This window comes from Ochotona princeps, chromosome 21 (assembly GCF_030435755.1).
Source record: "Ochotona princeps isolate mOchPri1 chromosome 21, mOchPri1.hap1, whole genome shotgun sequence".
NCBI lineage: Eukaryota > Metazoa > Chordata > Mammalia > Lagomorpha > Ochotonidae > Ochotona > Ochotona princeps.
In genome coordinates, this window is record NC_080852.1 from 2,225,684 (window position 1) to 2,240,831 (window position 15,148).

The window sequence follows — 15,148 nt, forward strand, 5'->3', positions numbered from 1 at the left end:
AATTAAGTTACAAAATATGCAAAAGACCTCTATGATGAAAACTATAAACCATTCATTACTTTTTTAAAGATTTATTGTTATTGGAACGCCAGATATACAGAGAAGAGGAGAGAAAGAGAGGAAGATCTTCCATCCGATGTTTCACTGCCCAAGTGAGCCGCAAAGGGCTGGTGCGTGCCAATCCGAAGCTGGGAACCAGGAACCTCTTCCACGTCTCCCATGCGGGTACAGGGTCCCAAAATCCCAACAACATTCTTCTCAGAAACAGAAAAGATGATGCAAAAGTTAATGTGGAATCATATGTGACCATGAATAGCCAAAGCTTTCCTGAAGAATAAAAATCAACCTAGAGGAATCTCAATTCCAGACCTCAAGACATACTACAGAGCAGGGTTCATTAAAATAGTCTGGTACTGGTACAGAAACAGAGAAGAAGATGAGTGGAACAGAACTGAAACCCCAGAAAGGAGCCCACACATGTACGGCCAACGAATTGTTAACAAGAAAACTGAAAACAGTCCAGGTAAAAATCCTGGTCTATTCAACAAATGCTGTTGGGACAAGTGCATATCAGGTTGCAGAACAGAAAAACAAGACCTATGCTTGTTTCGTTAAGCACAAATCAGGTCTAAATGGATTAAAGAACTAAATCTATACCAAGTAACCATTAAACTATTAAAGGAAAACATAGGAAGCATTCTCTAAGAATTATTTAGAAAAGATGTCAAAAGCACAGGTGAGTCATTAGCTAACACCATCTAGCAGATCTAAGAATCAGCATGGGGAGAAGGATCAGTGCTGAATCAGGTCACAACAATTAGCAATTCACATCAGGATTGAGACAGGGCCATGCTGTTCCTAGATAGGTTTCAGCACAAAGCAACATGAAGTGGAATTGGGGATGATTAGACTGAGCCACGCTGCAACACATGCTGGTGGAAAATGAGTAGGGGCAAGTCACGGCAATCAGGGAGATGTTGATGCTGGACACATGATCCCTGGCTGCAGGAGATCCAATGGGACCCAGGTAGCCTTGTCTGGGCTGAAAGCTATACCTTTGGGCATGATCATTACGTGTGACTGGTAAACAGGGTCAGGGTTGCACTCAACTTCTCAGAGTTGCTTATCAGGGAAATTCTAGCACAGCTTTGCAGGGACAGAGAAATTAGGATACCGCCTACTACTCTGGACGTATGCCCAGTGAACAGGAATAGATGGAGTCTCTGTAAGCAGAGACCACTGCCAGGGTTTTACCTCAGAGACACAATGTGCCATGTGCCTATGGCATCCTGCATGAGATAAGCAGGCAGAGATGCAGGAGTGATCTCCCATACTTATTATTCAAGGAGACACAGTGGCCAAATTGGGTCCATATCTGGCCACATATAACAAGAAAACCTTGCCTCTGGAAAAGATCCGTCCTTCAAATCTGGGTCTTTAAAGCTACAACTACAATATGCAGAATTTGATATCTGTGGTTTCAATATGATTCTGTAATAGGATGAGGATTTTGAGACTCTAAAAAAGATAAATGTGTAAATGGCAAAGATGGCCTTTGAAATAAGTGTTACATACTGAGCATTTATTATCAACATTAATCTTAAAACAGCATTCACATTTATCATCTCACAACAAAGGGAGATCACGTACAAATTGCATCTTAATTATTTTAGCAACAAATACCCTCTCCTCTGAAATAAAATGATACTCCTCATGTTTATTATTTAACACTTGCTGAGACTTTCTAAGTATATTTCCACATCAATTGCCCTTTTGCAATGTTTTGTATTTGCACTCTTGCTAATGGTTGTTTTTTTTTTTCATTCTCTTTCCAAACTTCAACAGCCATAACAGGTGGTTAGTCTCTTGGTTGACATGCTTTTGTAGTTCTGATGTCTGTGACTCTGCTAACGATTGACTTCAGAAAAATGATTTTTCAGTCAATGCTATGTGTTTGCTCATTTCTGTGAACATACTATTTATTGAAGCATGTATGGTTTCCACTGTGCTGAAAAGCTTTGTACATGAATTTTAACACATATGTAACATATTTCTGCTTTCCCATGTGAATTCAGATGTTTAATAAAACTTGACTGCTTCCAACAGGATTTTCCACTCATTACATTCATGTGGTTCTAATCCTGTATGGATACTCCTATGTCGAATGAAACCTGTCTGGTAAGTAAAGGCTTGTAGATACACACTACATTCTTAAGGTTTCTCCCCTGTGTGGACCCTCTGATGTCTGATTAGCTGTGACTTCTGAGAACAAGCTTTTCCACACTGACTACATTCATAAGGTTTTTCCCCAGTGTGGATTCTCTGATGTCTAATGAATTGTGCCATATTAGAAAAGCCTTTTCCACACTCACTACATCCATAAGGCTTTTCCCCAGTGTGGATTCTCTGATGTCTAATGAGGTGTGGCTTACAAGGAAAGCCTTTCCCACACTCACTACATTCATAAGGCTTTTCCCTAGAGTGGATTCTTTGATGTATGATCATGCTTGACTTATAAAGAAAAGCTTTTCCACATTCACTACATTCATAAGGTTTCTCTCCTGTGTGGATTCTCTGATGTGATCTAAAGTTTGACTTGTAACAAAAAGCTTTTCCACACTCACTACATTCAAAAGGTTTCTCCCCACTGTGGATTCTCTGATGTCTAAAGAGCTGTGGCTTATCAGGAAAGCCTTTCCCACACTCACTACATTCATAGGGTTTTTCCCTAGTGTGTATTCTCTGATGCGCAATGAGGTTTGACTTACGAATAAAATCTTTTCCACACTCACTACATTCATAAGGTTTTTCCCCGGTGTGGATTCTCCGATGTGATCTAATGCTTGACTTAGCAGAAAAAGCTTTTCCACACTCACTACACTCATAAGGCTTTTCCCCAGTGTGGGTTCTCTTATGTATGATTATGCTTGACTTATAAAGAAAAGCTTTTCCACACTCATTGCACTCGTAACGTTTTTCCCCAGTGTGGATTCTCTGATGTTCAATGAGGTGTTGCTTGTAAGAAAAGCATTTCCCACACTCAATACATTCAAAAGGTTTTTCCCCAGTGTGCAATCTGTGATGTGCATTCATGTGCGACTTACGAGAAAAAACTTTTCCACACTTCTTACATTCATAAGGTTTCTCCCCTGTGTGGACCCTCTCATGAATGATCAGGCTTGACTTATGAGGAAACTCTTTTCCACACTCCTTACATTCATAAGATTCTTTTGTGTTGAGTCTCTGTGGCCCAATTAGCGATACTTGCTGGTTAAAGGCTTTTCTGTGCTCATTGCATTCATATGGATTCTCTGCACTTCGAAGGATCTGATCTCTAATGAGTTTTGACTTCTGGTACATGTTTTCTTTACACTCATTGGACACATACAAATTGTCTCCTGTGTCAGTTCTCTGCTTGGTGGTAAGGCAAGATTTATAGTAGCCAACATGAATTGCTTCTCCCACACTGACAGGTTGCTGATTACATGGGTCTTTGTGGTAAACTTGCTCACACATAAGGACTATCTTCTTCCCGCTGAAATTTTTCTCATTTCCATTGTGTTCAAAGGACTGCTTAGAAATGTGGATCTTGTCAAACTGACTGAGAAATTCCTCACTCTCGAGGTTGTTCTCAGGGACATTAGAGACATGCTTCTTTTCAAATGGTATTTCATCGGGCTTCCTGTGGGAAAAGCAAATTTAAAATAAACTAGGATATCATTTTCTCTCCATTCAAAAGGCACCAGATTTTTGAGCCCCTCATGGGGAGTAACTTTTCTCCTCATCTCTTCCAAGTTCAACTGGTCAATTAACAGTAAAAATTTGGTCTACAACTGCTTTTCATTATCTTTTTCTATACTATGTTAAAGGAAAGAATCATCGAGTTTTCCTGGTAACATTTGGTTGTGAATAATATGGGACTTGAAGAAGAATTTTGGCTCTTATGCAAGAGCTATGAGGTTGCACTTAGCAAAGAGAAGACTCCACAAGATTCGTACTAAACCTGTGGAAATGACCCTTGGCACCTCATGCCTCTGCACAAAGAGGAATACAACCACACACTCACATAATCCCCAGCCACTGCCTATCTTCACCTAAACATCCAGATGGATTGTACATGGATAGGCTTCAGCACAGAGCATCATAAAGTGGAATTGGGGATGATTAGACTGAGCCACGCTGCAACACATGCTGGTGGAAAATGAGTAGAGGCAAATCATGGCAATCAGGGAGATGTTGGTGCTGGACACATGATCCCTGGGTGCAGGAGATCCAATGGGACCCAGGTAGCCTTGTCTGGGCCCTTGGGCACAGCTGTGTGATGAGCCCCAGTGGCTGTATGTGTGGCAGTTTATGTTGCTTGGCCTGGGTCCTTGGCTGGCCAGTGCAATGAGTCCTGGGTCTGTGAGTCCTGGGAGTAGAGGGTGTGGCAGGCGCCAGGTCGCCTGGCTTGGATACTTGACATGCCTGCATGGTGGTGCTAGCTCAGTGATTGCTGAGGGTGGTGCTCCACTGGGGCAGAATCAACTGGTTCAAGGTCTTGGTGCACTTGCAAGAACTGGTACTCCTCGGCTGAAAAGGAGTATTGGACAACTGGCCCGGCTCCACCTGGAGATGGAAGCCCACTGAGGCATGGAAAGCACATCTGGACCCTCCAAGAGATATTAAGAAAGAAGAGATTGAATAACTATCCCAGCCAAATGATGACAACAAATATCCGGGACAAAGGAGACACCAAGGTCAACCATGTCAGCCAATGAACATTGAAAGTGTTCCCTCTTGCTTGTATTGGTGAGATGGACATCATTTCAGAACTATTGGAACCACCTGGACAGAAACCTTGGAGGGTGTGTGCCACATTGACACCCTGGTTTGGTATCAGGGGTCCAGTACCCATTCTGAAGTACTAGGATGGTTAGGAGACGTGGTATAGCTTCTCTGAATATCATTTAACCCTGACCTAAAACAGGAAGGAAAAATAGAAAATTTGGAAATGATCACACAAATTTCTCCTTAATGATCTAATACACACACACATTCAGTGCAATTAAATCACACACACACACACACACACACACACACATAATACACAGAAACCCAACTGATGAAATAATGATTAGGTTGCACTCCCTCAGTCCAACCCACCTCTTGATGTTGAAGGTGGATAGAGCCTAGGCCTGCCTCGTTCCCAAGGTATCTGCTCCCACTGTACTCAGCAGAAAAGGCGGAGCCTCTTGAGTCCAGACAGGCCAAGGCCCAGCTCATCAAATGGCCATAGTGGCTGAACCTAGCGTTCCAAGCATGGACTCCAATCTGGCTCAGGTCCTCCCAGGAGCAACAAGTGTACATGAGGATAGAGAAAGTATGTAGATTTCTGCTAAATACCAGTTGCTCACATTCAGGAGGTGGATACAGAAACTGGATCTCAAAGTCATTTCTTCAATTTATCATTTTAGAGACAGAGAAGTTTTATTTGCAAAGTGGTCATGTGAGCAGGGGAAGAGGAGGGAAGGGGAAAACATTTCTCGAGAGAAAACTAAGTGGTGGTGTGCTTCTTGAAATTGGAGACACCCAATTAGCAACTTGAATGTTGTCAGAACCATTGGTTAATGAATCAGGATATATAACTGGAAAAAAAAGACTCACTCCTCTGTTTTCTCCCAATTCCTGTAAATCCCATCCTTCCAAACTATTCCACAATCTTATGATTCTATACTAAGTTAAAGAAAAGAATCACCGAGCTTTCCTGTAACATTTGTTTCAGTGCACAATATGGGACTTAGAAAAGGCTTTCGGCTCATAAAAAAAGAGCTATGTGGCTGAAATTATGACAGAAGACTCCACAAGGTTTTTACTAAACTTGTGGCTATGATCGTTGGCATCCCGTGCCTCTGCACAAACATGAACACACCCGCCCACAGACACGTAATCCCCAGTTACTGCCTGGCTCCAGCTAAGCCTCCCGACTGATTGTGCTTTGAGGACATAGGGGGTGGAGATAGGAAGTATAAAAGTTTAGGATGTTAGAGGCACTAACCACCAACTGCCTTTTTCACTTTTGCAATCATGTCAATTTTCATTTTAGAAGCAAGTCTCTGGGTCTTTGTATTTTGAAAACTGTTGGATGGACAGTCCACAGAATAGGCCAATTTTCTGCATAACTTGATCCTAACTAAGTGGATCCTGAATCCCAACTATTTCACATGGGACCTTAGTTTTGGCCTCCTTTTTTATGCTTCACGTTGTCTTCTCCACATTGTGGGAGGGATGAGAGTTCAGTCAGTAAAAAATATTCACTTTGATTTGAGTTTTTATGCACCATCTCGGGGAGGTATTCACATGAGTCACCCCAAGGGCAAAGAGAAACAAACTTATTCACAATAGATAATAATGTCTGCCATCTCACCCAGAAAAAAGGCTGAGACTTGTGCCTTCCTTCTCCCAATGTTATGGGCTAGGCAGCCAGTTCAGTGTCACCAGCTTGATTGCCACACCCCCACGCCATCTGGGATTTCCCTTCTGCCCACCTGTGACATTCACCTATTATCACCAGGAACTGAGAGGGGGTGGTATTGCATTTTTTTTGCAACCACTCCCCTCGCAAGCCCCTATAAAGGCCCATGATAGGGAGGGACTCGCTCTCGTGGTCACGTGTTTTTGAAGAATCTAGATGTTTTCTGCTTTTGTGATTCTGCCTTAACTGCTTGTCTGGGAGCTGTGTGAACTCCTGGCCTGATAGTTCACATGACATCCACCCAGCAGGACACCTGGCAGGTCATGTAGGTAGACCACTCCTCAGGAAGGAGGTCCCTGGTGTTTGATAAGAGTCATTGCCCTATAGTCCATCAATTTGTACCTTTCGAAAGTTGCTTGCTTGAAATCTACCATTACAAGCCTGCCAACTTGCTCATTTTGAATGTTAGCTGCTAAAACTGACCAATCATGACTGTGCGATTACATGGGATAGTCCTGGCAAGGCTTGGGGGCAGACAAGGCTGAATCACTACATGTCGTCCACTGGCAAATCCAAACACCAGAACAGAGGGTTTGTCGAGCCAGAATTGGTTACAACAAAAACCAGTACACATTATGGAATGCCATGGTGAGGTGACGCATGCTGGATGTGACTACAGCACCCAAGCAGCACACGTGAGAACCAGGAAGGGAGGGAGTGGAGCCAGCAGGGGAAACATGGGGGGCGTGGTTCCCTTGCTGGATAGCTTCTCCCACTGGAGAGCATGAGCTGGGATGGAGGCAGATCAGACAAGGCAGGGCTACAGCACCTGTGGGCCTCATGTAGACTAGATCAGGGAAAAGCCAGGCTGGGGTGATTGTTCCATCTGCTGCAATATACAATTAGAGTGGGTGAGAACTGTTGGGGCTTTGTCGCAGTAGAAACTGACAGAAGCTGGCACTGGGTGCTAATTCTGTCAAGTCAAACCACGGAACCACCTGGAGAGTGCATAATCCGGGAGTGGGAGTTGAAATAGTGGGATCCTACTTCTGGGTCACCACTTCAACAGGAAGGCACAAAAATCAGGACAGGGGCTGGGGTGGTTAGACAGAAAGGCACTCAACAACATCCATGAAGGCTGGATAGCTGAGCTGGTTAGATTGAACAAGGCTTTAACACCCAATGATATGTATGAGAGCCGAATGGGATGTGGGACAGACTGGATGAGTCTACTACACATACTGGCAAAACAGGGTAGGGGGCAGACCTGGTGGGGATTATTGTGGGTCACTCTGACTAAGCTGCAGCTCCCACTGGTTTATGTGAGGGCTGAGTATGATGTGGACTGGATTCAGGCTGGACTGCAACACTCATTGGTTCCAGTGGAAGACAGGGATGGAAACAAAACCAACCCAGCCATTACAACCACAGGCTGATCATGGTGATAGACTGTGCCGGGCACTGTACTTGCTAGTTCACACAAGAATCTAGTCTGGGAACACCTCAAAGTTTCTTTGGGAATCCACCTAATCGAAATGCCAGACTCATGAAAAGACGGAGGACAGAACAAGTCAATCAACCACCTCAGCTATATGTTGCCAGTAAAAAACTGGGCATTGGAGCCTCTATGTTGGATTATGTCAACCAGTGCATTCTTCAATGACCTCATCGTGCTTGGAATGGCGAGATTGGCAGCAATTCATAACTGGTGAACTACCAAAACCACTTGAGCAAGACCCTCAAAGCATGCCCCACATCAGGGACCTAGGCTGGGTGGGAGACTGGGTGGGCTTCTCCCTTAAAATCTCCTTTTACTTCAGATATATGAAGGAAACAACATGGAAATATTAGTCTTGCCCATTTTCCTGTAACCCTTGAATTTCTTTACCCTAATTAACTATGTAAAGGTTGTCAAAAATACAATAAAAACATGGATGATCCCCTTTACATTTCATACATGCGTTGAGAAAAAGCCAGTTTCTTCAACTTTGTCACTCATGTGGCTGCCTAACAGCCATAGAATGGCCGGTGCAGATTTGAAGTTGTGTAGTAGCAGCTATTTCCTTGCTGGTTGAGAGACAACCAATGCAATGGGAAGTGTCTTACCCATAGGTTCCTGTCCAGACTAGGAATGCTCAGGGGATACTTAGAAACCTAAGACCTTTCTGAAAAATTTTGCTGTCTCCATTCAAGAGGCACACCATCTTCTGGCTCTCTCCTAAGAAATGCTATTTGATTCCCTCTGCATTCTACATTCACCTGGTCACTTTGCACATAAAACTATTATCTGCAAATGAAAAAAATAAAAGTAAAAAGAAAGAATGAAATCCTATTTCTCAAGTCTCATTTTTGTTCAATTTCCATCTCATATTGTGCTGCAATTATGGCCAGAGCTAATGCTAAGCATCTTTGTGGCAATGCCGCTCTCTTTTCAGTTATTCTATAATTTTTGTGATTACAACTTGCCTGAAGATTATCTCTTGACCTTTCTGAGTAGATCCAAGCAGCTCATTCTTTCCATGGGGATCTGAAATGAGGAAAAGAGTAACCATATCTATGAATCACATCTAATTGTTTCTATTCAAATGCTCCAGTGAAGCCAATGAGATTTGTTGCCATTCTAGCTACAAGACATTTTAATATTAGTAAAATGTGGATATTTATGAGCATTTTTATAGTATTACATCTCATCTATTAATGCCTTAACATAATCTCTATTTTTCAAAATGAAAATTTCAGTTACATGAGATTGCGTATTTAACTTAAAGTGCGATACGACAGAAAATATGGCATAAAAATTCAAAATAAGGCTTGGGGTATCTTACATCCTATCTTAGCACTAATTCATCTTTTGCTGGCACCTGCTTTAAAAACAACTTCCTGAAAATGTATCTTGGGAGGTGGCAGATGGGATTCAAGTGTTTGGGATTATGAAAAGACTCATATATGAGTGACAGCCTGGCAAATTGCTAGAATAAACCTATACATGGAGACTGTAGAATGCCTGTCTCAGCGGCTGTCCTGGAAGAAAGCTAAATTAAAAATCAAACATAATTCCATTCAACATTTACTGAAAGAAGTATCAACTTCCCTGCCCAGTATGTGCTGACCTACCTGGAAGTCTCTGCTTGACAGAGTTCTCCACTCTCCATGGTGCTGATTCTTGCTCCAACTTGAAGATCACATCAGGCTTTGTCATGGAGTACCCTGTTCATGGAGAATGATGTAGATTTTCCAAAATCACCATTAGTCCTACCAACTACTACACTTTATAAACTCTTCTTTCAGTAGCAAACTATACAGCAGTGTTCTTTAAGGCATGACAGAACTTCACTCACCCAAGGACAGCAGATTGTTATAGGTCTCAAGCATCACCTCCCTATACAGGGTCCGCTGAGTATTGTCCATTGTCTGCCATTCTTCCTGGGTAAAGTCCACAGCCACATCTTCAAATGACACCAACACCTGTAACAGCACATGTCTCCTCAGTTTTGGATCATTAAATAGAAACACTGACAGAACATTCTCTGTATACTTAATTTGCAACTTCTATGGATGTAGTTTAATTTACAAATCATACAGCATCACAGAGTAACAGTTAAATGAAAATATCTTGTGCTTTATTACTCTTGCAATTCCAAAACTACAACAGAATATTCCTTATTTGCGTGAAGGTTGTTTTCTCTAAAGACTCTCATTCTAATGAACCGCTCCTGAAGGCATTGCTAGAATAGCTCTCCAAGTAGAAGATATGACTCTGTGTTTCCTTTATTGCCACTCTACTTTTCAAATAAAATAACATAAGTAACCATATTGACACTGAGCTGAAATATTAACTCAGGACCTATAATACTAATCTGAGTTTAATTCTTCTGTGTGTGTTTAATTTGCAACTTCTAGGAATGCAGCTTAATTTACAATCTATCTGGCAACAAGGGAGAAATAAAACATTCTGTTCGTATCATATTTGCAATTTTGAAGCCACAATTCCATTATTATTCTGTATCAGACTGTTTTCTATAATAAGCATAAAATGAGTTCATTGTGCAATCTTTAGATACACATTAGGTAAAAATCATGCTAGATTAATAATTAAGAAAAATGCTTACTATTGCACAAGATAATGAGAAAACTATTGAGCAGCTTGCTAATAATTTCCTCATACATGCTGAGATGCTTAAAAATATAAAGCAATAATAAGATTCCATTTTCTTATTTCAAAGTGAAATAATGAAATACTGAAAATATTTTTGAAATTTACTTGCATGAGTAAATATTTCCTTCAGCTTATACTGTAATTAAATATATATATGATCATATATATCAATAATGTATATATGTACATACTCAAAAGTCAAAAAATATGAAATATAGATACATGTAATTCTAGTGTATAAATATAAAACTGTATATATTTTTCTTTTTTTGCTTTTGAGTATGCACATATTAAAAGTTTCTACTTAACCTCTTCCAGGTCTCCCATGCAGGTGCAGGAACCCAAAGCACTGGGTTGTGCTTGACTGCTTTCCCAGGCCACAAGCAGGGAGCTGGATGGGAAGTGGAGCTGCCAGGATTAGAACCAGCGCCCATATGGGATCCCGGAGCTTTCAAGGCGAGGACTTTAGTCGCTAGGCCATGCGGCCGGGCCCTTAATCCTTTTTTTATGCCCTTTAACATTTACAAATTTTCTGGGTTTGCCTTTTGTTCCAGTAATTTATTTACTGGTTTTAACATAAAAACAGCTAATGCAGTAGATACAGATACATTTAATAGTATGATACTTCTTTTGAATCTTCCCTTTTCCCTGTTACTCTCTTAAGAATTTGAAATAAGATGTTTAAATTCACATTGTACTCAAGATTTTAATTTTTGAGTGATTCAAAGAATAGCAAAATGACCAATTTGATAGGAAAGCACTATAAACATAATGAAATGAAAAGATGTTTCAATCATACAATTTACAAACACATATCATTTAAGCTACAGGAGGATATCATCATTCGCTGTGTGACAAAGATATAAATCAAATGTAACAAATCATGTTTGCATCAACACCGATATACACCATTGTTTTTTCCCCATGTTTATTGTTGCTGCTTGTGTTTCTTTAAGCTACTCTACATAATAAAATACCATATTTTTTCTCTGTATTTAGGATGTTTTCTCTTTTTTAAAGATTTATATATTTTTGTTACAAAGTCAGATATACAGAGAGGAAGAGGGACATAGAGGAAGATCTTCTGTCCGATGATTTAATTCCCAAGTGAGTGCAACTTCCTGTGCTGTGCCAATCCAAGGCCAGGAACCAGGAACTCTTCCAGGTCTCCCATGCAGGTGTAGGGTCCCAAAGCTTTAGGCCAGCCTCGACTGCTTTCCCAGGCCACAAACATGGAGCTGGATGGGAAGTAGTGCTGCCGGGATTAGAACTGGTGCCCATATGAGATCCTGGTGCATTCAACACGAGGACTTTAGCTGTTAGGCCACACCGCCAGGCCCTGCATTTAGGATATTTCACTTGACATCATGCACTCTAGTTACACTCATTTTAATACAATACACAGAATTTTGTTTTCACAGCGGAAAAGCAGGTTGCTGTACACATATACTATGTTTTCCTTATTCAATTATTTAATGATGGACACCTCAATTCATTCCACATCTAGTGTATTATGAATAGTGCTGTTATAAAAAAGATGGTATCTCTTTCATACAATGTCTTCATAACTCAGAAAATACAACTAGTAGTGAGATTGAAAACTTACAGCAACTTTATTGAAATTTAATCTTTTTTATTTAAGCTTTTTTTTTTAAAGATTTATACATTTTATTACAGCCAGATACACACAGAGCAGGAGAGACAGAGAGGAAGATCTTCCATCCGATGTTTCACTCCCCAAGTGAGCCGCAATGGGCCAATGCATGCCAATCCAAAGCTGGGAACCTGGAACCTCTTCCGGGTCTCCCACGCAGGTGCAGGGTCCCAATGCACTGGGCCGTCCTCAACTGCTTTCCCAGGCCACAAGCAGGGAGCTGGATGGGAAGTGGAGCTGCCGGGATTAAAACCAGCGCTCATATGGGATCCCAGGGCTTTCAAGGCGAGGACTTTAGCCGTTAGGCCACGTCGCCGGGCCCTAAGCTTTTTTTTTTAAAGGTCTATTTATTATTATTGCCAAGTCAGATACACAAAGAGTGACAGACAGGAAGGTCTTCCATCTAATGATTCACTGCCCAAGTGGCCTCAATGGCTAGCGCTGTGCTGATCCAAAGCCTGGAACATCGAGCTCTTCCAGGTCTCCCATGCAGGTGCAGCGTCCCACGGCTTTGGGCCAACATAGACGACTTTTCCAGGCCACAGGCAGAGAGCTGGATGGGAAGCAAGGCTGCTGGGCTTGGAACAGGTGCACATATGGGATCCTGGCACATTCAAGGAAAGGAATTTACTTGCTAGTTCACTCTTCTGAGCCCAGCAATCTTATTTTCAAACCTTTAAGAAATGTATAAAAGTTCCCATTTTTTACTTCCTCACCAGTACTTGTTACCAATTTCTTCCAAATAATAGTCATTCTGACAGGGTTGAGATATCTCATTGTGATTTTGACCTCCCAAATGGCTACATTTTGAGAACTATGTGCTGAGGTAATTTGATCATCTCTTGACTAAACAGAGAATGTATATGTTGTTAATGTCACAAGGAGCTTGAAACATAAAAGTTGCCAATTTGAACAACACATGGAACTTCCTGTGTCCTGATATTTGACAAATTATTAAGAGTGATATAGAGGGCCAGGCGTGGTGGCCTAGCCACCTTGCCTTGAACATTCTGGGGTTCCATATGCTGCCAGTTCTAATCCTGGCAGCTCCACTTCTCCCTTCTAGCTCCCTGCTTGTGGTCTGAGAAAGCAATCAAGGATGGCCCAAAGCTTGGGAAACCTGCACCCATGTGGGAGACTCAGAAAGAAGTTCCTGGCTCCTGGTTTCAGATCGGTGCAGTTCCAGCAGTTGTGGTCACATGGGGAATGAATAATCACATGGAAGATCTTCCTGTCTGTCTCTTCTCCTCTCTGTATATCTGACTTTGCAATAAAAGTAAATCTTTAAAAAAGGAATGATACAGAAACCCTAATAATGCAAAAAGCTCATAATACACAAGTATATTCTCTTTAGAAAAAAACAAAAAACAAAATCCTATTATTTCCTAATGGAACACGACTTCTATTTAGATTTGTAATTTTTTGTTTCCCCATTTTAAAATCATTTATTTATTTGAAAACCAGATATAAAGAAATTGAAAAAGGAGCATGGCACAATAGCCAAGGGGTGAAAGCCCTCACATTGCATGCACCGGGATGCCACAGAGGTGGCCAGTCTGTGTCCTGGCTAATCCACTTCCTAGCCAGCACCCTGCCTGTGGTGTGGGAATGTGGTAAAGGACAGCCAAAAGCCTTGGGACCCTGAACCTGTGTGGTGGGTCCCGGAGAACCTCCAGCTTCTCATCGGCCCAGTTCCTTCCATTGCAACTCTTTCAGAGTGAGAGCAGATGGAGAATCTTTGTATCCCCTTCTTTCTGCATATCTGCTTTTCCAAAACAAATATATATTTACATATATACATATATACATCTATATGTATACACACACATAAATATACACATATATGTGAATTTTCTTTGTTTATTGTGGATGAAGTTTACATAAATGATAAGGGTAGGAAGGCTCAAGGATTCTGGAAAAGTTGATGGGATCACTGTTTCCATATTTTCTATTTCTTCTTCCTATGGAACTGATTCATATTCTGATGAATTTTTTTGTTTATTGTGGATGACGTTTACATACATGATCAGGCTGGGATGGTTGAAGGCTTAGGGAAAAGTTGATGTGCTCACTGTTTCCAAATTTTCTATTTCTTCTTCCTATGGAACTGGTTCATATCCTGGTTGGTCATTTCCCATCTTCCTCCCTGCTTGTGGCCTCAGAAAGCAGTAGAAGGAGGCCCAAAGCCATGGGACCCTGCACCTGGGTGGGAAACCTGGAAGAATTTCCTGGCTCAGATCAACTCAGCTCTAGCAGCTCCAGCCATTGTAGCCACTTTGGAATTATACCAGTGGTTGGAAGATCTGTCTCTCCTTCTCTCTGTAAATCTGACTTTCCAATCAAAATAAAAAAATACATTTCACAAATTGTACCTAAACAATGGCATTACAGGTTGATTTGTAGTCATCAAAATTTCACTACTCTTCACACACTACAGCACATTCAGTGTGGACTGCTTTTAAGAATATTTACACCACAGTAAACATAGTTGTGACACTGAAAATATTATTAAGTTCAATGTATAGTAGAGTTACAGGACAATCTTCATTTAATTTGCTCATCAGTCACAAATTTAATAAGAATGTATTACAGTATAAGTATGATTGTCAACTCAAATGCTACCTGGTGAGCACGACTAGCATCCCCCATGTCTAGGACCTGAGGCATGGCTTATAGCCATGTTTGCAGTGCTTGATCTGTGACTTGATTGGAGGTTCTAAAGGGATAGACATGCCTTCTAGTCAATTACAGTGTCATTGTTGTGTGGGAGGGCTGTCCGGGACTGCCATTCTGCTGTCTCCTTTCCTAGTGAATGAGTTGTGATCACATTATAGTAAGTGGACATGATCCCTCAGACTGTCCCCAGTGGTTCTCACAGCCCAAG

At 41.4% G+C, this 15,148-nt stretch overlaps 1 protein-coding gene across 1 annotated transcript in view; it reads right to left on the minus strand.

Annotated features, from left to right (window-relative positions):
* LOC131482927 (zinc finger protein 208-like) overlaps window positions 1–15,148 on the minus strand; it is an 887,045-nt gene that overhangs the window by 10,176 nt on the left and 861,721 nt on the right. The window contains 1 exon segment of the mRNA XM_058679158.1: window positions 2,124–3,227. Within this exon segment, the coding sequence (XP_058535141.1) occupies window positions 2,124–3,227 (1,104 nt within the window).